Source organism: Chionomys nivalis, chromosome 17 (genome assembly GCF_950005125.1).
Source record: "Chionomys nivalis chromosome 17, mChiNiv1.1, whole genome shotgun sequence".
NCBI lineage: Eukaryota > Metazoa > Chordata > Mammalia > Rodentia > Cricetidae > Chionomys > Chionomys nivalis.
Window position 1 is genome coordinate 2,825,298 of NC_080102.1, and position 24,430 is coordinate 2,849,727.

Sequence of the window (24,430 nt, forward strand, 5' to 3'; positions counted from 1 at the left end):
TAAAGATTTAATCGATATCAAGTGTGGATTTAAATCTATCAGATAGGAATTTGAAAATCAGACATATTTATAAGAACATCACCTCATTTCAATGCCACTTACTTTTAAATCAAGCAAAATAATAAATCCAGATTTTAAATAATTATTTTCTACCTTGTTCCCTGAATCTTCGCAGAATTTAGTGAAGAAGAATCCAGCTCTGTTTTCAACATACAAAGACTGTAACAAGTTTTCCATCTCAAATCCTCCCAAGGCTCCAACATCAGATGTAGTTTTAACCTAGATAATGAAACAGAAGTTCGTTATCCCCCCCAAACACAACATGGCCCTGTACAAGAGGGTTTCATAAATTCTGCTGGATTACCATTTTATGTTTGTAACCGATCTGTAATTCATGCAATGTGCTTGCATCTGACTGTCATGAAGATTCATTTATGAAACTCAGTTATGGCAGGAGAATCCATTCTGTTATAAACCACTGTGATCCCAAGCCCCATATGAGCGTGGCTCCCTGACCTCAATGACGTTCATGTTTCGGGCGCAGTGGCTCCGTTGGGGAGCCTTCCCAGTCTCCCTTGGTGGCCTGTTACCTACGTACGCACTGTTATTTTAGCTACACGTGGGTTATAAAAAGAACCATCTCCAAGGCCTCTCTCAGCGCTGCTCGTTAACGGGGATAGGGGTGGACAGTCTCGCCCCCACAGGTCGTGGCCTTCAGAGTGGAAATGGCATTGGAGGTTCTCATAAAATTCTGCTGTTTACGGCTTCTCTGCCAACAGCATTAGTAACCCTAGTACCATCCTTGAGACCCGGAGAGCTGGCTCTGTCTCGAGCACGTGAGTGACTCCAGAGTATGACCAGGACCGTTCATGGAAGCTCATTTATTTTATGGGATGCAGACTTCTCCCTCCAAGCTCCCCAAGCAAACACGATAGCGGCGGGTTCAAGCGAGCACTCTGCTCTGTTCATCTACTGATAAGGGTTCCTAGGGGACGTGAGATCTTCATCTAAATGTTCACATAATACACCTGCTTTGGTTGCTTCCTGTCAGGGTAGCTGTACTCTGGAAACCCTTGTGTGTGGTAGTTTGAGTGTAACTGGCCCCCTTAAGCCCTAGGGAATGGCACCATTAGGAGGTGTGGCTTTGGTGGAGTAAGTGTGGCTGTCACTCTGGAGGAGGGCTCTGAGGTCTCATAGCTCCAGCCACATCAGGTGTAATGGTACAGGCCGAGCGAGCAGCAGAACACGGCAGCTTCAGCCCCGTGTTTCTGACTTGAGAGTCAAGGACAAAAGGTGCTATAGAACTTTCCTCTGAGGCCAGACGTGGGTCAGACATGTGTCAGGGGCGTCTTTGAATGGTGGCCTAGAAAGACCATTGTGTGAAACTGTGAAATTGAAGCCTGGGTTTGCCTTGGGGACCCAAGATGTTGGAGATGCCAGAGCCGTAAGATCCCTGCTGAGAAGAGCCACTAACAGGGAGAGGAAGCAGCCCAAGAGAAAGAAGTGTGTTTCAGTCAACACAGCTGAAGGAGTTGGAGTCTGAAGAGCACATTGACATCAGACACGGAGATGCAGGGTTCGGAGTTTGCCTGGCTGGTTTTCTGTCTTGCTTTGGTCCAGTGTTTCCTCGCTATGCTCCCTTTCCTATGTTTTAGAATGGTAATGTATGTTCTGTGCCATTATATGTTGGAAATGTGTGATCCGTCTTTTATTTTTATTTTATGGGGGATTACAGTTAAGAGATTGCATGAATCTCAGAAGAGAATTTAAAACTTTGGACTTTAAAACATTGTTGAGACTGTAATAGACTGCGGGGACTTTTGAAGTTGGACTAAATGAATTTTGCGTTATGTTATTGTTACGAGCTTATGAGTGACAAGAAGTGGAATGTGGTAGTTTGAATGTAACTGACCCCATGAACTCACAGGGAGTGGCACTATTAGGAGGTGTGGCCTTGCTGGCGGAAGTATGTCTCTTGGAGCAGGATTTGAAGTATCATATATGCTCAAGCCATGCCCAGTGTCTCAGACTACTTCCTGTTGCCTGCAGGATCAGGATGTAGCTCCTTCTCCACTCTCAGCTTCTTCTCCAGCACCACGTCTGCCTGCATGCCACCATGTCCCACCATGAAGATAAAGGACTAAACCTCTGAAACTGTAAGCCAGCCCCATTTAAAGTTTTTCTTTATAAAAGATGTGGTGGTTATGGTGTCTCTTCACAGCAACAGAAGCCCTGACTAAGACACTGCTACATTAAAAAAAAAATTGAGATTTCCAGGACATGACATCCAGCGTTATTTTAGCAGGGGAGTCTCTGTGAACTTGAGGCCAGCCTGGTCTACAGACAGTCAGAATCACACAGAGAAACCCTGTCTTAAAAAAAAAAAAAAACAAAAAAAAACAAAACAAAACAAAAAAAAAGAAACAAAGAGAAAAAAAGAAAGAGATATAAAGGAAAAAGAATGATCAAGACTAGTTAAGATTGAGAAGACCAACACTACCAAAAAACAAACAAACAAACAAAACCCCAAACAACAACAACAACAACAACAACAACAAAAACCACCGGTGCAGATTTTGTGGGAAAATTCCTTTGCAACTAAAAAACAAAATGGGTTGTTTAGTAGAGGAAAAAAATTATAATTTTTTTTTAAATCTCTAAAATTAGGGACTTGATTAAATGAGGACCATGGCTATTCAGTTCTTAAAATACTTACATTGAGCTCTTCTGTATAAGTGTACTTTCTGTCGAGCTGGGGCTTCAGACACTCGGAGATGTCAGTAAAAGATGTCAAGCGAACTACCGTGCTGCCCTCTGAGAGCCACGTGGACCTAAAGTGTAGACAAGAGAGCCAACTGGTCAGTTAAGAAGTCTGCGTGCTGTCAATCTACGCGGTATCAAAGAACTTCCTCAAAGTGTTGACGACGGGGTAGAAACACATAATTAACGTCAGATTTGATGGTGAAGCATGAATGCCATCCCTAAAACCATGACCAGCAAGGCCAGGTGGTGAGCAGTACCTGGAAAAGTATTTTGAAGGCGAAAATGAACCAATTAATACAGATCACCCTTCTAACTTTTTGTTTTGAGAGAAATGTAGTTTGAGATCTGTTATCCCAGCTGCTTGAGAAGCTAAGCAGGAGGTCAGGACCAGTCTGGACTGCCCCATGAGGTCAAGGCAGGCCTGGGATGGACCGAGACCTTCTCTCAAAATAAAGAACAAAAACTGGAGGCTTGAAAAGATGCTCCAGTGGTTGAGTGAGTGTTTCTCTTGCTAGGAGACCCAGGTTCGGTTCCCCACACCCCTTTCGTCTTCCAGGACACCATGCTGGCCTCGATGTGTATCACCTGTTCCTCAGAGGCCTGCTGGTCTCTTCTGGTTCCTTACCAACTCCACCTTCACTAGAAGCTCAGTAGCTCCTTTTTCCTCGTGTGTGTCCTGGGGTCTAAACCCTTCCTTCCAGGGTCATAAATATCTCAAGCACACTCTAGTGTAGTATTAGACTTTCATTATGGTTACCCTGACCTTTTTAACACATAAATTTTCTGTTGGCAAGGACATGGAGAACCTGGAACGGAATACATGTTTGTCTCACTCACCAAGGGAGCTTTAAACTCTGCATTCAGTCATTTACTACTCATTAAATATGCACCATGTGATGTGCGAGGTCCTTCTGTATACGTGTTGCTTTCAGTGGTTAATGAATAAAGCTGCTTTGGCCTGTGCCAGGGCAGAATAGAGCCACGCTGGAAGGGGAGAGAGAGAGTAGGCGGAGTCAAAGAGATGCTCCTGCTGGGACCTTACTAGTAGGACACAGCCACATGGCAATACACAGATGAATAGGAATGGGTTAATTTAAGATGTAAGAGTTGGTTAATAAAAAGCCTGAGCTAATAGGCCAAACAGTGCTATAATTAATGTAATTTCTGTGTGATTAATTAGATGACTTGCTGTGTCACCCACACAGGCTTTTCCTATAACTGCATTGATCATCTATAACTACATTGATCGTCTCTCTCCTCCAAACTTATTCTTCCTGTTTCTGAGCATGGAATTTACAAAAACTAATGTAAAAGGGTTCTCAAATAAAAAGTTCAACTTCAGTGGAGATAAACCCAATTTCTAAAGTCTGCCTGTTTATCAATGGTGACATAAATCATGTTGCTGACCGCATCATACAGAGCTCACTCTCACACTAAACAGATCACAAATTTAGGGCTCCTAAGAGAGACAACTGTGTGATGCGTAGATCAGCAGTTCTGAATTGATCTCACACACGTGTGTATAAGATACAGGGGTTATGCAGTGTGATGGTAGACGACTTTGCAAATGCCCTGAAAACCAGATTGTATGCACTTAATATTAGTCAGGCTGCTAACTTTATTGTTATATGAATTTTACTTCGGTAAAAATAAGAACAAATGTCAAGTAATGAATTACTAAACAAAGAATCGTCCAAAGTTGACAGCAGAGGATATTTTCAGGGTAAAGAAAAAAAAATGCGACTGGAAGTACAGAGCAATATAAAGAGAGGAGACGCAGCAGAGAGCACACTGTGCTAACCGGCACCAAACTTCTTAGAGTTCTCAAACTCGAGAAGTCGATTCGAGTAGAGCTCCTCCTCGGAGGTCAGTTAGGAGTCTGACAGCAGCTGGGCACAGGCGCCGTCCCCTTAAACGTGTTACTATCTGGGATTCTTCTAACTTAGCATAGGCAGGTCAATCATAAGCCTCTAACACATATTACTAAATCCTAAAAATTCATATTAAAAACCAATAGAGTAAAAGACTTAACATTCAAAAGAACTGCACCTACTCTTTCTCAAGCCTGTCGTCCTTGGAAGGAACGGGGTGCAAGGACTCGCTCCTCCCAGGCTTCTGAGACCCCGTGCTTACTCTTGACAATTTCTTAGGCGATTTAGATCGTTGCAATAAACTGATTTCTTCTCCCTAAAAGTGAAGAAATAGTGAAATGGAAATGAGCAAAATGAAAACAGAGATAATAAAGTTCTGCATTATCTCAAGCTTGTTTTCTCTCTAGATTTCAACCCTCACTCTACTGCCCACTGAATATCGCACTAAAACAGAAACAATCCCCCCCTCCCCCGCGCTTATGCAGGTTTTGTGGGACAGAGTGTACTCAGAGCAGCTCAGATGACAGCGGAGCCAGAGACGGGCTAAGTCCTTACTTCCAGGACCATGGAGGCAGACTCTTTCCTGGGAAAGAACTTGGCAACCAGCCCTTCTTCTGGAACAGAATAGGCTTAGGACTTGTGTGGGAGAGTACCAGGAGATGGTGGGGCAGGGAAATCAAACAAAGATGCTTGCTTAGCCATAACAAAGGACCTAGAACTTAACAATACTGCATCTTCCCTTTCAGGGACATTTTATGTTTATGGTTATTTTTCCCGCTCTTAACCGTTTCTAATAGCAGCAGAGGAAGAGATGGCTCAACAGTTATGAGCTGCTCTTAACTGACTGCTCTTCCGTAGGGCCCATGTTCAATTCCCAGCAGCCACGTGGTGGCCTGAAACTGTCTGTAATTCCAGTCCCAAGGGATCTGAAGCTCTCTTCTGGCACCTGTGGTCATGCTCACTATACACAGGCATACATGCGAAACAAAATACCCACATATACAAAAGTAATAAAATGTATTTTTTCAACAAAACTATAAGGTGGGCTGTGGGCCAAGGGCAGTTGTGAACTCTCAGGCAGGCTCCAAGACAGACCCTGGAGGAAGAACAGATGATGGGGAGGGGTCCCCTAGCCAGAGGGAAGAAGAGTCAGCGATGGGAAAGAGAATGGTGCTTAGGAAATGGGCAAAGCTGCTCTTTGTTGGTGGACCTTCAGGTGAAGGCTGGGCACATGGTTCTCATCTGTAATCCGAGCACTCGGGAGGCCGAAGCAAGAAGGTCACAAGTTCAAGGCCAGCCTGGGCTACACAGCAAGGGCCGGTAGTTTTAGGTGTTAAGCAACTGTTAATGAGAAATACTAGAAGAGTCTGGGCTTATAATTAAATATATATTATAAAAATGTGACTAAATTTATAGCAACAGAAAATAGGACAGTAGCTTTCAGGGTCTGGGGTGGAGGAGGGTGGCAGAGTAGTTCCCACACTGTGGAATCATTTTATTTTCTTGTTGGAGGCGGGGTCTCACCTTGTAGACCTGGATGCCCTGGAACTCACAGTGGAGATCAGTCTGGCCTCAAACTCACAGAGATCTGCTTGCCTCTGTCTCTCAAGTGCTGGGATTTAAGGTGTACATCACCATGCCTGGTCCATACATTAGTGTGTGTGTATGCTCATGTGTGTGTGTGTGCTCACGTGTGTGTGTGTGTGTTTGTGTCAGGTGTGCGCATGCTCTCTCAGGTCAGAAGATCCCCTGGAGCTGGAAAGTTATGAGCTGGGTACTGAGAACTGAACTCAGGTCCTCTGAAAGAGCAGCAAGTGCTCTTAACCACGGAGCCATCTCTTCAGCCCTCCTCATTTAAAAGTAAATTAAAAAATAGTTTAAGTGTATAAGGCATGGGAAAACTGTTAGTAAGTTTTGGATCACACACTTGTATAAGTGCACACAGAGGCCAGAAGAAGGCATCTAATCCCCTGAAACTGGAGCTGCAGGTATTGATGAGCCACTTTACGTAGATGCTGGGAACCAAACCCAGCTCTTCTGCAGGACCAAGTGCCTGACCAAGGATGGGGGACACTAACAAGCCGCAATAAAACAAGAGGAAGCAATGTGGCTGGGTTGTGGTAAACCAGAGAAGAAAGTGGGAAAGTGAGGGGAGGGGCTAGCAGGGACCTGCACAGCTGTGCAGTTTTCACGTTTTATTCTAAGCGGAAGAGGAGGCCGCTAGAGAACTTCCGCAGACAAGTGAGTTGTTCATATCAGAAGTGTTTCTCTGCTTGCTGAGCACACAGGGCCCTCCCTCTTTCCTCCCTGTGGCCGTGTGTATGTTCCAGCAGCAACCGCTTGTGATAAATGCCGAATCAGTGGCTGCCCTGGTCACTTTCTCGTTCCTCTAATAAACATGCTAATAAAGGCAACCCGAGGGAGGAAGGCTATAATGTGTCTCACAGCTCCAGAGTGGTTTGCATGGTGGCGGGAACAGGAAGCTGGCTGATTACACTGTACCTATGTTCAGGAAGCAGAGTGTGAACAGGAGATGGGGCCTGGCCAATGAGGCTTCAGGACCCAGCCCCAGGGACTCACTTCCTCCAACATGGAGGTGGGGACCTCTAAAGGTTCCACAACCTTCCCAAACAGTGCCAACTGGGGACAAAGTCTCAAACACGCAAGCCTATAGGGTATAGCTCGTGTTCGAACCACAGCAGTTGACAAACACCCAAGGACAGATATTAGCTGTGCAGTTAATAAAGAGCAGCTCCCACACTGGACACCCTACCTGGACCTCGGGGACCTGGGGAATGCAAGACTTTGGTCTTAAGGGCAGGAGGGTTGCCATCTGTGGGAAAGGGTCAACATCCTTCCTGGGTTTCTCTTGGCGAAGGCGCCAGAATTTCAGTTCCGCGCTAGCATTTTTTGTTGATAATGAATGAGTTACACAAAATCTTGGTCCCCTGTTTATTGAAGAAAAAAACCTTAAGATTCATATGTTAAGATGGAACTATAAGAGATCTCAGAATTAAAAGCATACAAACGATATAATTCATCATCATGATTATTAACCCTTCCTGCCACTTTCTATTTCTTTTTCTACTGATTCACCTTAAAAGTATTTTTCTATGCCAGTGGTGGCGCACGCCTTTAACCCAGCACTCAGGAGGCAGAGGCAGGCAGATCCCTGTGAGTTCAAGCCCAGCCTGTTCTACAAAGTGAGTTCCAGGACAGGCTCCAAAGCTACAGAAAACCCTGTCTCAAAAAAACAAAAACAAACAAAAAACTATGTTACTTCATTATACTTCATTCTCTAATAGAAAAAGGTAATATATATTAGAAAATCCATAATATTAAACTTATTATCTGCTTGATAAGAAAAAGAAATACATGAAAGTATTAAGGAATTTAAAAATAACAAAATATGCTATGGTAGTTTCAAAGCAGGCCTGTATTTATAATATCAAATAAAAACTGCACAAATTAGCACTAAAAATATATCAACATTTTGCTGGGGTTTTTGTTGTTGTTTCTGTTTGTTTGTTTGTTTGTTTGTTTTGAGACAAGGTCATTTTTATATATCTCTGACTGTTTTGGAATTCACTCTGTAGAATGCACCTAGTACGGGATTTTGAGAGTCAAAGAATACCCCCAAGGGACAAACTTCCTCCAACAAGTTCACACCTCCTAATCCTAATTCTTTCAAATATTTCCACCCCTTAGTAACCAAGCATAAGAGCCCACAGGGAGGCCATTCTTATCCAAACCACCACATTCCACTCCATGGCTTCCACTGGCTTGTAGCCACAGCATAATGCAAAAACGCCTTACTCCAACTTCTAAAGTCCCCATGGTCTATAATATCACAGTCTCAACTGTTTTCAAGCCCAAGGTTCAAAGTCTCTTCTGAGACTCAAAGCAATCTCTTAACTGTAAAATAAAAAAGCAGACCACATTCCCCCAACCCACTATGGCACAGGTTGTGCCTCGCCATTCCAAGTGGGAGGGAAGGGAGCATGGCCAGGAGACGCTGGACCAAAGCAAGACTGAAAACCAGCCAGGCAAACTCCAAACTCTGCATCCGTGTCTGACGTCAAAACTCTTCAGATTCCCAACTCCTTCCACCTTTGTGAACTGCGATGTATTTCTCTCTCTTGGGCTGGTTCTACACTGTCTGCAGGTTTCCTAGGCAAATACTCCAGTGCTCTGGCATCTCCAACATCTCGGGGGTTCCAAGACAATCCAGGCTTCACCTTCACGGGTTCAGGGACACCCCTGACACACACCTAGCCTCAGTGGCTTTCCTTCGCCATAGAGGGAACTTCTACTGAGAGACCAGGGTAAATCCAGACCCCAGCAGGAAGAGTAGAGCCAAATATCCAGGATAGCCAGTTCAGTGACTCTGTTCCAGGAACTGCCTGACCACAAAGTTAGATTATAATCTTGAGAACAATCTTGAGAAACGGGGAGTTACTTTCTTGTGATTATCACTGGTATTTTCGGAATCTTCCAATGACGCCCTCCCTACCCCCTTTGGGTTGTGGTTTCTTCCCTTAAATACTCCTTCTCCCAGCTACTTGGGATCGAACTCCTCTACCCCTGCATGGGATATGAGCCTCGGCCCCAGCATGATGGTTCCTGTCAATAAACCTCGTGTGATTACAGCAAGGACAGTCTCTCGTGAGTTCTTGGGGAGTCGTGTTCTCCCGAGACTTGAGTGAGAGTCTCCCAAATGGGGGGGGCTGTCTTTCACTACAACCTCTTTTCCTGTGTCCTTAACTGTAAACCCAGAACCACATGGCTGAAGCTGCCAAGTTCTGCTGCTTGCTGGGACTGGACCGTGGCCCCTGTTCTACATCTTTCCCAGCTTTCTGTTGGTGGTGGTTCCCTTCATTGCTTACATTCTTCTTGAGTTCTTTTTCCCAAGCTTAGCTGGGTGGGGTCCTGCCCTGAAATCACCACTTCCTTTTTTCCATTTAGCATCCGGTTTTTCTTTAAACTTTTTATTTCCTTGAGCATGGACTTCGCTCCATTCCACTTCCTGGTGCTCGTTGTCTCCTCTGACTGGACATGCTGTCTTTCTCTCTGTCTGGCCTGCTCCTTCTCTCGTTATAGATCAGCATCCGCATGCTCCCCGGTAACCATGTGACCCTGCTGCCTTGAACCCTACTCTGCCAGTAATTAATGCAAACTCTTCAGTTTAACCTCTGGTAGATTTGGGGGACAAGGGCAAAAAGCAGCCAGTCTTCGTCAAAACATCACAAAAATGGTCCCTAGGCCACTTACTAATTAATATTCTTTTCCCCTGAATCCTCTTGAGTCAGGCCGTCATAATTTACACTTTATTTACTCTCAGCACCACTTTCTTCCCCGCTCCTGCTAGTATGTCTCCACAAGCCCTGCTTAAAGCATTCAGCTGCTTTCCTAATACACATTCCACCAACAAGGAGCATGGTCAGGCCTGTCACAGAAACCCCCACTCCTGGTACCAACTTCTGCTGCTGTGAAGAGACACCATGCCCACAGCAACTTTTACAAAAGAAAGCATTTAAAGGGAACTTGCTTACAGTGCCAGAGGTTAGTCATTTTCATCATGACAGGGAGCATATCACAAGCATGATGCTGGGGCAGTAACTGAGAGCTACATTCTGGTCCACGGGCCAAGAGAAAAACAGACTGGACCTGGTATATTGAAACCTCAAAGCCCATGCCCCCCGCCCCCCAGTGACATACTTCCTCCAACAAGGCCATACCTCCTAATCCTTTATAATCTTTTCCAATAGTTCTACTCCCTGGCCACCAAGCATTTGGATATATTAACCTATGGGGGACATTCTTATTCAAACCACCACACCAAGCATCTGAAAGTTAAATGCTTTTCAAAGAAAAGCAAAGATAAACTGGTCACTTTAACTTTCCATAGTTACATAACCACCACGAGACAAAATGAATTATTTGTATCTAGCCTAAGAAAAGCAACGGAAAGTAACTTTGATCCACATTATTTTCCTTACCAATACAGAAGCAGGGGTTTTATGACTTCAATCTGAATGTTTTTCAAATGTTCTTCTGTCCACCGGGATCCATTGAGCAGTTTAAACTTGGAGAGGATTTCTGTAGAAAGGTAGCGTTCCCCACTGCTCACAAGGTAGCACTTCTTCATTTTCTCAAGATGTCTTAGAGGAAACACAGTTATACACAGGTCAATACATTGTTCAACTTCTCAAACATGGATGTTTCAGACAATAAATACCTCTGCACCAACCGTCATTACAGAGTACTAAAACTAAAACTATAAAATTATGCTTATAGACATAAATTATGAATTATTTTCAAGGGTGTTTGCTTTTCTCAATAAGCTGGATGGCCTTGTAGAATTGTGCACACCAAACCTCCAAAATTTACAAAAAAAAGGCAGAGAGAAATCAGCAGCAAGGGAGTGCCAGAAATCCTTCTCCAGGAGCCACGGTGGGGCCAGAGCAGAGAAGACATCAGAAGCTAAGGTGTCATGAGGGGAGAGGAAGGGGCCATAAACCAAGGACAGTCTCCTCCATAAACTGTAAAATGTAAAGAAATAGATTACCTCTGGAACTGTGGCTTTTAGGTTACTGGATGTGGGTAATTCATTATAGAGACAACAGAAGTCCATAGTATTGGTCCTGAAAATCCCAATGTTTCTTGTATGTGACTCTGCTGATATGTCTTACAAATATGGATCAAGGCAGGTTACAGAATCAACCATTTGCTGAGCCTGAATCAAAGCATAAGCTCTGTGACCCAAATTCTACTCTAATAACCCAGTCACTAGCGGGTCTCCACCAAGTCCTTAGGAAAAAATGCAGCCTACGGTGCTTCAGATTAGATCAGGAGCTACAGACCTAAGGGCTGTCTTAAAGCAGTGTCCTGTGAAGATGGACACTCACGGTAATCTGAAGCGTGGAGCCAGTCAGACGCACAGTTTCAGGAGAGACAGATAGCTCTGTGGCATCTGACCAGAGACCACGGCATGTGTCAGCCAGGCAGCCTGCTGGGACAAGAGGCCCCGTACTGGCATCCATAGCTGCCTAATATCATATAGCTGATAAACTACTTTTTATATAAAATTTTTATAATATTATGACACTATAAAAAGTATAATTTTACAGCAGATCTGGAATTTATGAAAAGAAACATTATTCAAACCCAAATAACTACTATTATTGATATCAGTTTTATTTATTTATTATTTATTTATGTATTTGCTTATTAGCCTTACTTTTTATTTTATGTATCTTGAGTTTTTGGTTTGCATGTATGTATGTGCCCCCACAAATAGGCTACCTATTCAGCCCTGGTATCTTCAAACTATGAAATCAGAAAACTTGTGATATCAAAAATCTATTATAAAATAAAGATCATTGTTTTAACCCTTCCCAGTGCATAAACCACATTCTATTATTTAATGTTTGTGCTTGAATAACTCAAACAAATATTCTATAATTTGCTTTTTTTTAAACTATTGGCAAATAAAAATGAAAGTACCTTTGATGTCTTCCAGGGTCCTTAAGAACTTTTAACCTCTCAATGTCCATCCACAGCCACCAGTATCTTTCTCCTAATGTTCCCTTTAGAAACTTCTTAAATCTTTCAAATTCCCTTCTGTTGCCAATGTCATAGGTTCTGTGGGAAATACACCAGTCGGCCCTGCCCTCTGGCCCGATGCTCTCACTCTTTGAACTTAAACTTACTTTTTCCAATTTCTCTTCTGAGATTTCCTTTGTTGTTTCAAGTTGGGGTGAACTTACGGTCTTCTTGCTGGGCTCCACTTTATCGAATATCACCTGGGTGACGCTGTAGAAGTCGATGTAGCCGGGGATGCCGCTAAAGGAATGGCCTGTGATGTGCTCGATGGCTTCTCTCAGGATGAAGATGACATAGGCGTTGAGAAATTCTTCAAATGATGAGAAATGCACGGTCTTTTGTTTGTCCTCTTCATCTTTCCTTTCAAGGTATATTCTCAGAAGAGCTTGGGAAGGCGTATCTTTTACTGATACGGACCCTTCTTCTTCTTCTTCCATCTCAGGAATTATTTCAGTGGTTTTAGTTGGGCTCTTTATTGTCCTGGGGTGAACTCCATCATCGAAGATTAAACCCTCTGTATTAAATTATAGAAGGCTAATAGATTAGATAATGACCCGGCTCTTCCACTGCCAGGTAGGTGCTGTAGAAAATGGCAAATTGCACAGACCAGGAACTTTAGAGCCTCGTTGGGAGGCTGTGATGAAAAAACTGCCAACAGGAATTAAATCTGCCTTGTGTAAATGTACTGAGTATTTATAAAAAAACTATCAGACATGTAATTCTTATCATTAAAGTAACAAAATAATGCAGGGACTTATAAAAGATTACCTCCCTCCCCCCCAAAAAAAATAGCTTTAGTTCTTAATTTCCTCTTTCAGAATTCAGGGAAATATGGAGGTTTCACACGTCAGTCTGCCCTCTGGACTCCACAGCTCTGGGGGTCGTCATCAGTGTGCCTGCTCTCAGTATTCACTCTCTGTGAGCAGACTTGAAATCTCCATGGCTAGAAACATTTCATTATAACTTTGTATTGAAAATGAATATAACAACCTCCCCCTCCCAAGTCTGTACACCTACAAAGGGACAGCAGGGCTGGGCGGAGAGCAAGTGGGGCCTCCCTGCCCAGTGCCCTTCGGTCAGCCCTTCTGTCCACGGTCCTGTGCGCTAGGGTTCCTCTTCAATACGGGGAGAAAGGCCAGGAAGCACACAGAAACCTAGATCCTTTCAATGAGGAGGGGTTGTTGTTGATTTTCAGTCAGTTAGTGCACTGAGCTCTACCTTCTCCAGGCGCTACACACACATCGCAGGGAGGTTAGGGCAAACCGCTACGGATTTCCTGAATTCTTAGGATCATGTCTAGAATTTCCCCCTTGAGCCTATCTTAATTGGTGACTCGCATTTCTTGGCTGTTTCTTTCAATTTTTATGAAAAATTGGTATCACCCACAAGACTCCCCATGACAGAACTGATCTGTTTTCCAAGGAGAGAAACAGTCTAAACTGAGAAGTAGAAGACAAATTCAATTTCCATCCATTATTATTTCCATTTTGTTGTTGTTGTTTGAGTCACAATCCTCTTGCCTTAACTTCTTGAGGACTGGAATTCTAGCATTTCCAATAGTCCAGTCCATTTGCTTTCAGCTCGGAAATATTATACCTACTTCACTGCAAAGACTTGGTGGGAGGAATTTATAAAGTGCTGTGGGACAACGGTCTTGTACCCTGTAAAGATTTGTCACTTGTATTGCTTTAATAAAATGTTGATTGGCCAGTAATCAGGCAGGAAGTATAGGCAGGGCAACCAGAACAGGAGAATTCTGGAAAGAGGAAAGACTCCGTCTGCAGTCATCACAGAGGAAGCAAGATAAGAACGCCTCACTGATATAAGGTACCAAGCCACGTGGCTAACATAGACAAGAATAATGGGCTAATTTAAGATGTAAGAATTAGTTAATAAGAAGCCTGAGTTAATAGGCCAATCAGTTTATAATTAATGTAGACCTCTGTGTGTTTCTTTGGGACTAAACAGCTACAGGACCTAGCAGGACAGCAGTCTCTGTCAACACCTATAGAAAGAGCTATAGAAATAAAGACAAGACAATCCCCGGCTGACTACACAAAGTGTGCCGGGCTCTGGGGTGGCATTCTCTACACTAGAGAAGGTGTGCCTAAGCTGACAGGTGAGAAGAAACAAGAGTCCAAGAGGAATAACTCAGCACAAAGACCATGCAACTAAGAGCTAGGCTTGCTCAGGAAGGCCTGCCATGCCAGCACAGTGGAGGAGGAGGCAAGAGGGATCACTGTGATCACAAAGCCAGCCTGAGATACAGAGCGAGTCCGCAATTAGCCCGGACTGCACAATGTGACCCTGTCTCAGCAAACAAAATCACACGGCTGGTAAGTATGGGCCTTCGGTTCTAACCGCCTCCCTCCGTTGTTATCATATCCACGTGAGCCAGACTCCCTTTCAAAAGTACCAGCAAACAACAACCCAACAAAACCCACTAGGAAGTAGAAGGGAGGCAGGGACTGTGTGGTGAGCTTCTCTGCCCACCTCCCAACTGCAGGATGCAGCAGACAGCGGACTCTGAAGGACCTTGTCTTTGCTTACCAGACACAGAAGAAAGAGTTGGTGATGCAATTTTGTGGTGGGGTACACAGCAGGGTAGCGAAAAGGTCGTTACTGTTTGCTGACATTGCTTTGCTAGTGTAAACCAATCTTGCGTTTGAGTATAGGAGGCCTAGGAAGAGAGAAACATTAGTTTAATATAGCTTTAATAGCATTCTGCCATTCAAAACGCTGAAAAATAAACATTATAATGCAATTTATGGGTTATAATGTATGGGGGAAAATACTTTATTAAAGGAAAATTGTACTAAAAACTCAGTAGATAAGAGTGGAGGCTGGAGAGATGGCTCCGCAGTGAAGAACACTTGCTGTTCTTACAGAGACCCAAATTCAGTTCCTAGAACATGGAGTGGCTCACAACAACCTGCAACTCCGGCTCCATGGCAAACATGCAGGCAGACAACAAGCAGATGTACAGGAATGAAAAAACTTAGAGAATGGGAAAAGAATAAATTTCAATTCACTCTTTCATATTAGGTGACAACGGGAAAAACCTGTGCCTGCTGCCTACACAGCCCTCTGTCCTGACGTCCACCGCACCCCTCCGTCCTGACGCCCACCTCACCCCTCCGTCCTGACGCCCACCGCACCCCTCCGTCCTGACGCCCACCGCACCCCTCCGTCCTGACGCCCACCGCACCCCTCCGTCCTGACGCCCACCTCACCCCTCCGTCCTGACGCCCACCGCACCCCTCCGTCCTGACGCCCACCGCACCCCTCCGTCCTGACGCCCACCGCACCCCTCCGTCCTGACGCCCACCGCACCCCTCCGTCCTGACGCCCACCTCATCCCTCTCTGTCCTGACACCCACAGCACAAATGATTGGCAATTTTTGACAAAGAATAAAGGGCACATGGGCCACCTGCTTCAGATTTCATATAGATTTAGGTATAGTGGGTATACTGCAAGAGGAAAGACCTGGTAATTGGAGAAAAAATAAAATACAAATTATCCCTATATTTGGACAATCTATATATGTGGACAATCTAAAAGGACAATTGATTCTAGGTTGTATCTAACCATTCACAACGACTCTATGCTTAAGCAATAACAGAAGGGAAATCTGTCTGATAAAATAGTAATGCGTTTTTACAACTAAGTATCATCTAAACAATGCTTAACATCCTTATTGAATTGCTATAATAAATTCAGAATATAATGCACATGCCCTTACTTCCTAGGTGATATGGAGCGCGTATCTCAATCTCAATTGCTGCTTCGCATGTGTAAGGAAAGTCCATTTGATTTGCATTTCTGCATATCAAACGAGTCAGCATAAACCCATAAGAAACCTCACTAAGCTTGGGGCGGGGGCTTTAAATCAATGTCTCTTAGTTTGAAACAAAAGGTTTCATTGGTGCTGAGTCATGAAAACCCTCATCTTACCTGGCCAAGAGAAACGTAGAACTTTTTCATAATCATGAGATTGTCCTCTTCGTCGGTAGGTGGAGGTGGAGTGGGCGGTTTTCTCAGGATCCAGGGGGAGAAGCTTGTACCCACTATGAAGTTTATGCCTGAATTGCTCCATGTTGCTTGCGAGATCAGTTTGGCTAACCTGTGTTGCAGAAGTCACAAACTAACGAAGCTTTGCTCACAGAAGTACTCTGTTTTCATTTGTATTTTATTTAAAACTATTATTCTAAACAAAGTTAAAATTTTAGTAAAATTTTACAGTTTAGAGGGGAATCCTCAGCCCCACACAGATGTTCTGTGTTTTTAAAAACATTTGTAAAGATCCATGTATCTTTATACTTGCCTGCCTGTGTGACCATGGAGTTCATGTGAGGGCATCCAGTTCCCTGGACCTGGAGTCAGGGATGGTTGTGAACCACCATGTGGGTGCTGGGAACCAAACCCACGCCCTCTGCAAGAACAAGTCTTAGCTGCTAAGACTTCTCTCTAATCCCCCACATTCTGTTATCAAGGTCACACTAACATTCCCTTTGTATTTCCATAAACACCACTGTGAGTGACAGGTAAGTTTAAAAATATGATCAAAGACATACAACTGTGAAATTTCTTTAGAAAAGTTCTGTGATTTTTGCCAATGTTTTTTATCACTCCTATTTCTATAGCAGATAGGATCCAAATGCCAACTGATATCATAAAAAATAACTTTATGCCGGGCAGTGGTGGCGCACGCCTTTAATCCTAGCACTTGGGAGGCAGAGGCAGGCAGATCTCTGTGAGTTCGAGACCAGCCTGGTCTACAGAGCTAGTTCCAGGACAGGCTCCAAAGCCACAGAGAAACCCTGTCTCAAAAAACAAAAACAAGCCGGGCGGTGGTGGCGCACGCCTTTAATCCCAGCACTCGGGAGGCAGAGGCAGGCGGATCTCTGTGAGTTCGAGACCAGCCTGGTCTACAAGAGCTAGTTCCAGGACAGGCTCCAAAACCACAGAGAAACCCTGTCTCGAAAAACCAAAAAAAAAAAAACAAAAACAAAAACAAAACAAACAAAAAACCTTTATATGAAGCAAACAGGCATTTAGGAAAACACAGGCCAATGGCAGCATGATACCTGTATTCAAAGTAGCAATCACTTTCCAGAAATGCTGGAAGTCTCTTCCTTTTGATCCACTTAATACCTTGTTCACGGTTGAGGCACTATTAAGAGAAAATGAAGAAAAAGTCATCTTCAGGTTGCCATTGCCACAGTTTGTAGAGTGCTTGCCTAGAATGCACGAAGACCTGGTTTTAATCCCAGCACAGGCGTGAGTGTGGTGGTGCATTGCTGTAGTCACAGGCGTGAGCGTGGTGGTGCAAGCCTGTAGTCACAAGCGTGAGTGTAGTGGTGCATTGTTGTAGTCACAGGCGTGAGCGTGGTGGTGCACTGCTGTAGTCATAGGCGTGAGTGTGGTGGTGCAAGCCTGTAGTCACAGGTGTGAGCGTGGTGGTGCATTGCTGTAGTCATAGGCGTGAGCGTGGTGGCGCATTGCTGTAGTCATAGGCGTGAGCGTGGTGGTGCATTGCTGTAGTCACAGGCATGAGCGTGGTGGTGCATTGCTGTAGTCACAGGCGTGAGCGTGGTGGTGCATTGCTGTAGTCACAGGCGTGAGCGGGGTAGTGCACGCCTGTAGTCCACCACAGGCGGATCAGAAGTTCATGGCTATGATGTTTCTTCTTTACTTTGGGTCTCAATTAACCTTCTCTTTCTTGTTTCCCATGGTAGAAGATTGATCACTGGCAGCAATGCTTGGTATTTCTATTTTCTATTACGCATTTCCTATTACTTAACTACATAAATTTCATTCTAATGCCAATTTAGCTACATCCCAAATTGCGATGGTTTACTTTAGTTTCTTGTTTTCTTTGAGACTTACTTTTTGACTTTTGGGTTATTTAGAAGTATATTGCTTAATTATTTGAGTATTTGAAGATTTTTTCCATATTCTTTTGTTACCAACTTATGGTTTAATTCTGTGTTTATCATTAATAAATTTCACATATTTTTATTATTATAGTTTACTTTAATGTCAGAATAACATGAACTTTGGTTTTGTGGGGTGAGGTGTCTACAGGCACCAACAGGTTGAGTCTACAGGCACCAACAGGTTGAGTCTACAGGCACCAACAGGTTGAGTCTACAGGCACCAACAGGTTGAGTCTACAGGCACCAACAGGTTGAGTCTACAGGCACCAACAGGTTGAGTCTACAGGCACCAACAGGTTGAGTCTACAGGCATCAACAGGTTGAGTCTATAAGCAGCAACAGATTGACTTCATTGCAAGTGAGACAGAGAAATGCCATGCATGTCCTTAGGATCCACCATTTCTATGGTTACTAAAAGCAATGTTTTAATCTCAGTCTTTCTCTGTGGTTTTTTGACTATTTCCTCTTTATGTCTGATTATGTATTCCAATGTTCTATAGTTAGGCACACACACAATTAAAGCTGGTCGTGTTTTCTATGAGCTAACATTTTATCACTGTTTAATAGCCTTCTTTATCCTATGCAGGAGTCCTTGTTCTGAAGTCTACTTTGATACTAATATAATCACCCTAGCTTTCTTTTAATTAGTAATTATATGGCATATACCTTCTCCTAATATATTTATTTTATACTTAAGGTTGGTTTCTTTTAGATAACAAATAATTGAGTCTTCTTTTTCTAGTCCCGTCTGACTCTCTTAATTAGGATGGTTAAGCTACATAGATTTAGTATAATTAGTGATGTGTTACTAATTATTGTTGTTACTAAATATTTGCATACCCAGTTAGAAAACTTTTAGCTAATAATTTATATAATTCAATTTTTCTGATCCACCTTTAAAACAATGCTTTAATGTAATTCTTATTAGCATTTACTATGATAAAATTTAAAAGAGAAATATATCTAAGTTTAATAGCCAGAGAATTGGAGTAGAACTGTCTGAAGTTATGAGCAAATGTATTTTTCAGCCTACTTCTCCCTAGTTCTAAAATAGCATTTTTAAATAATCCTTGGTCACTGATTCACACAGCACATCTGAGTAGCAGCTAGTGGAGGCGTGGCTGATGGTAGAAACCAAGTTTCTCATGTCACTTTTTCTTGGGAGCACAGCTCGTGGGTTTAGCCAGATATAGATTTTCTGATCTAAAGCAAACAGGACAGAAACTGGCAGCTAAGAACAGAATTTGAAGCCAGGGAGGTCAGAGTCACAGGGTAATGTGGGATTCCCTTCTGTATGCTGTGAATATATTTTATGACCATTTGGTTAATAAAAAAGTTGCTTTGGGCCTATGGCCGGGTAGAATATAGCCAGGCAGAAAATCTGAACAAAGATATACAGAAAGAGAGTAGGCAGAGTCAGAGAGATACTATGTAGCCGCCACAGGAGACAGAGGACGGATGGAACTTTTCCAGTAGGCCATAACCATGTGGCCATACACAGATTAATAGGAATGGGTTAATTTAAGATGTAAGAGTTAGCCAGGAATATGCCTAAGCTATTTACCAAACATGTTGTAATTAATACAGTTTCTATGTGACTATTTCGGGTCTGGGTGTCTGGGAATGAACAAGCAGCCTCCACCTACAACAGGGTGTATCCTGGTGCTTCAAAGCCATCTCAGCTCCAACTATGAATAGAATTGGTAAAAAAAAAAAAAAAAACAAAAACAAACAAAAAAAAAACAGAGGAAATAAGCTTCCTTTATACACACATTTCCTAGAAGGAAACTAAACTATAAAAATATGCATATTTACTATATAAATGTACTTGACATTTTATATAGTCAAGGCAAATCACATGATCATTCTTTTTTTATATTTATTTATTTATTATGTATACAATATTCTTTCTGCATGTATGCCTACAGGCCAGAAGAGGGCACCATACATCATTATAGATGGTTGTGAGCCATCATGTGGATGCTGGGAATTGAACTCAGGACCTTTGGAAGAGCAAGCAATGCTCTTTAACCACTGAGCCATCTCTCCAGGCCCTCACATAATCATTCTTATATTGGTTGATAAAAATCAACAAAACTGCTAAACGATCCATTTTATGTGAACAGATGACATTCCATGTAAGCACAACACACAAATCTGATTGTACTTCAGAAACTTTGCGTCAATTCACCAAGTGCTTCATTTTTTTAAAATTTTCTGTCTATGACTGTTTTGCCTGTACGTATGTATGTGTGCCATGTGCGTGCCTGGGGCTACAGGGGCCACAAGAGGGCACTGGGTTCCCTGGAACTGGAGCTAAAGACAGTGTGGGTGTGGGGAATCGGGGCCAGGTACTCTGGAAGAGCAGCAAGTGCCCCTAACTGCTGAGCCATCTCTCTGGCTGACCAAAGGCTTCCTTGATCTTAGAAGACAGACTCAAGCATGTTGGCTTACCATGATGGTGTAGTTGATGTTAATGGTCTCATCTTCACAGGGGACACTCTTTTGAAAAGGTTTAGCATCACTTTTTCCTTTCCTTATAACATCATAGATGGGATTTCGAGGTTGCTGATTTTGCAGAATTCTTTTCAGTTGCTTTTCCAGAAGCTGTGGTGCATTGTTGATTACTTCAAAAACTCCATAGTCCACATTGAATCTAATCGCCTCTGAGAAGGTCTGTAATAAAAAGTACGGAAATCTTTAAAATTTAAAATACAGAAACTCATTGTCTCTAGAGGGACCTGATGTCATATATTCATCTTCTCAATCATTATCTTCCTTCCCTTTTAGAATCTTGGAAACCCCTTTACCAGAGGGCAGAGGATCCACTGAAGGCTTTCTTACCGGGAATTTACGCCATGGAAACAGTGCCAGAGTGTGCTGTTTGTGTGATCTTACCTCTGTGATGCTAAAGAACTAGAGAAAGTGACACACCTGGCTTCTTGGGAGCAGTTACCCTCACAGGAGGAGGTGGGTTACTGGGTGAGAATGAAGGAAGGAAAAAGAAACAACAATCCTATTGTCTTTCAGCCCTAGAGGCATGAAAGCGAGCGATTTCTCTTTCTCAAAAGCGCATATTAACTGCAAGCTGTTCTTCACTGAAGACCCTACCAGCCCCGTTCTTCCCGGAGCGACCGGAATGTGAACGAGCCTGACTTTCTGAGCTCCTCTCAGCAGCGCGGAAGGTTTCCAGCTTTAATTTAAAGGTGGGCAGTAATACACAACTACCAGAAGTCTTGAGTTTGAATGCTAACTTGTCAGCAAACAGCTCTCTGACTTTGGATAAACCATTAAAGATTTTTAGGTCCTTTATTTCCAGAAGAATTAATGGTACATTGACATTATCATCTCTAATTTTGTCCTTTAAATCTGGGATCGGGTTCCTTTTCCAGGCTATTCATTTATTTAAGGAAACCATTGTGAATTGACCACTCACTTAATGTAATTTACAGATGCTTAGGAAAGTGGTAGGTGGCTCTAAGTGCCCCTGTAGAGCTGCTGTACAGACTACAGCTATAACTGTAAGTGCTGCTGTACAGACTACAGCTATAACTGTAAGTGCTGCTGTACAGACTACAGCTATAACTGTAAGTGCTGCTGTACAGACTACAGCTATAACTGTAAGTGCTGCTGTACAGACTACAGCTATAACTGTAAGTGCCCCTGTAGAGCTTCTGTATAGACCTCAGATATAATATAATAGTGAGTTGCAGGGTATCTTTGTAAGCTTTAAGCTAAAAATACTTATGTCACAAGGTATCACATCTCAAGAGTCCAGAATGTTGCTCATTCTAAGGTATTTAATGACTGGAAACAGACTTAAGACACAGCCAGTATGCATTCTAAACCGATTTAGAACCCGGCACCAGCACGCCAAGTTTAACTCAGTAAGCATAATCAATCCGGAAATTACCTATAAGGTTCCTTTAATAAGCACATTTTATTTGTGATCTATTACATCTCTCTTCTGAATATAGGTCAAACAGACACCATGGGCCTAATAAAAATACACCCCTTGTTGTGGTATCCCTGGACAAGTCTGTAATACCAGAGACAAGATTTATCTGATTTAGGGAAGGAAATGGACTAAATGCGGCAGGGACGGACATCACACTTGTAAGGTCAGGGAGATGAAGTCCTTAACAAGACGGGCCATCTGGAAAAAACTTCCAGCCCTGGTGTTTTTGCGACAGGAGAGCCTGTCTGTCCTGCGCCTGCTTCCCTTTCTATTTTCTATTTTCCATCTTGAGGTATAGCAGCCAGGTGAACACAAAGATAAGACAAATCGAAAGTAAAGGATGCCAATTAGTCAGCTCAATACAGAAGGAAAAACTACTAAAGTGAATTCAGAAATAACAATAAAAGACACGGAGAGTGGGGGACACGGAAATGAAGGGCACAGAAAGTATTTTCGGCCAAAAGCTGACTAGACTGATTTTGACAACACAAGGCTTTCAGTCCTACCACAGAAAAGCCTTCAGCTTGTGCCTGAGACCCAGACAAGCTGCTACAGACTGCCCCTTTTCTGACTTAGTTTTCTTATTTTGAGAGTGTCATTTTCTAAACGCTCTAAAATGGATTGACCTGGAGGTGCTGAGAGCTAGCTTTGTGGGGCTAGCCGTCCATGTGTGAGAAATATTTTCACAGAAAAAGCAAGTGCATGCAAATGTTTTTTTACCACAATAAATTGCTGGTTCCACATTTCTCTGGAAAGAAGGGGGGAGGAGAAAAAAAACCTGTGAAAAATTAGTGATGTGCTTACATTGCCAGCCCAGTGCCACTGACACTCGCTGGTGCCAAATTATTTAGCTGAACAGTATTTAAATTAAAAACTAATGACTGGGTTAATTTAATACATGTCCATCTCTGTTCCAACTCTGTCTCTAGTGATTGAGCTCCAAAGCTGTGTTTCAAACAGGAATCCTCGGCAGTGGATAGAAACCATCTGACTACCAATAAGAACTTCTCCCAATCTAACTTCTATTGGCATTTTAGATGCTGAACTATAAATTGTTTGCCAGACATTTGACAGTGAGATAGAAGGGTTAATATGCCACATGAATTGAATGGAATATCCTTAGCTAACAAACTGAGTTGCAGTAAGCAGTCAACAAAATGAACTGCAGTAGGTAACCTGACTGTTTTGTGTTGGAGCTAAGGGTTTATCACGCCTGTTGGTATAACCCTGAACTCAGCAGTCACCTGGAATCCCATCAACATTGCCTTTGCAAACCAATCTCTGAGTGTTTAAACGTTGGCAAGGGAAGACCCAGGCCCTCCATCTCTTCTCAGCCCACTCCTCTCTCAGATTTATATTCTTTCTCCAGCCCCTCACCCACCAATCCTCCCAGCATATAACTCTTTCATAAAGCTGCAAGAAATTATAATAGTTTACAGATTTAAAAAAAAAAGTGTGGAGAATCGGGCCAAAAAAAGTTATGGTAAAATTCCAAAAGTGCATAGCTAAGCGTGGTCTGGCAAACATATGACATACCTATCCTTGCAAGGAGGATATAGAGCGGGCCACCCCTTCAGCTTCTGCAAACCATAAATGTCACAAGCATCTGAAACCACCCACGGAGGACCAACCTACATCTATGTCACTGAGCATAAGACACACAAAAAAAAGCAAAAGAAAAATGTTTTCACACTATAGCACAGAAGACAACCTAATGAGCAAACACTTGTCCATAAAGAGCTGACAGGAACAACAGAAAATCCTCCCAGACGCCAAATGAAAACAATATCTGAAAGTGAACTTGGCTCGAGAACAGACAGAGTGAAGTTATGAAAGCTGAGATCTGGAAAGTGCCACGATCCTTTACAACAGAGGCAACTGTCCTGGACTTCCCCCATCAAAAGCAGCATGGGGCAGGCTACCAGCCATGGGTTCTGGATCTCACGCTGGGTCCCCAGAGTGTGATGGAGTAATGGGAGGAAGGAGAGAAGCCAAAGTCTGACTCGTAGGCCCGTTCTTGCCTTGGGTTTGTCCCTTCAAAGGTAGGATGGCATCTCAGAGGGCCTGGAAATCTGGCTCGACCTGAGGCCCATGTGAGAATGTGACAGCCATGTTCTCAGGCTTAGATTGTGGCTGTGTGTAATGTGATAAGGAGGAGAGAGGAAGGGAAGTGAGAGGACAGATTAGAAGGATTCTCTGTTTCAGAGACTCTACATGGAAGATGGAGAAATGAAAAAGGAATGATCCTTAAGGAGACTGGGGAGAAGCAGGAGAGGCCTGGTTTGCTCAGCAA

General features: G+C 43.1%; 1 protein-coding gene across 1 annotated transcript in view; it reads right to left on the reverse strand.

Annotated features, from left to right (window-relative positions):
- Positions 1–24,430, reverse strand: part of Rgs22 (regulator of G protein signaling 22) — a 94,676-nt gene that overhangs the window by 53,773 nt on the left and 16,473 nt on the right. Inside the window, exons 4-13 of the mRNA XM_057792158.1 lie at positions 20,634–20,855; positions 17,328–17,413; positions 16,195–16,363; positions 14,790–14,919; positions 12,141–12,753; positions 10,634–10,795; positions 7,408–7,582; positions 4,817–4,950; positions 2,717–2,831; positions 154–279 (exon numbers count right to left, since the gene is read on the reverse strand). Coding sequence (XP_057648141.1) covers positions 154–279; positions 2,717–2,831; positions 4,817–4,950; positions 7,408–7,582; positions 10,634–10,795; positions 12,141–12,753; positions 14,790–14,919; positions 16,195–16,363; positions 17,328–17,413; positions 20,634–20,855 — 1,932 coding nt within the window. The remainder of the gene's footprint in view (positions 1–153; positions 280–2,716; positions 2,832–4,816; positions 4,951–7,407; positions 7,583–10,633; positions 10,796–12,140; positions 12,754–14,789; positions 14,920–16,194; positions 16,364–17,327; positions 17,414–20,633; positions 20,856–24,430) is intronic.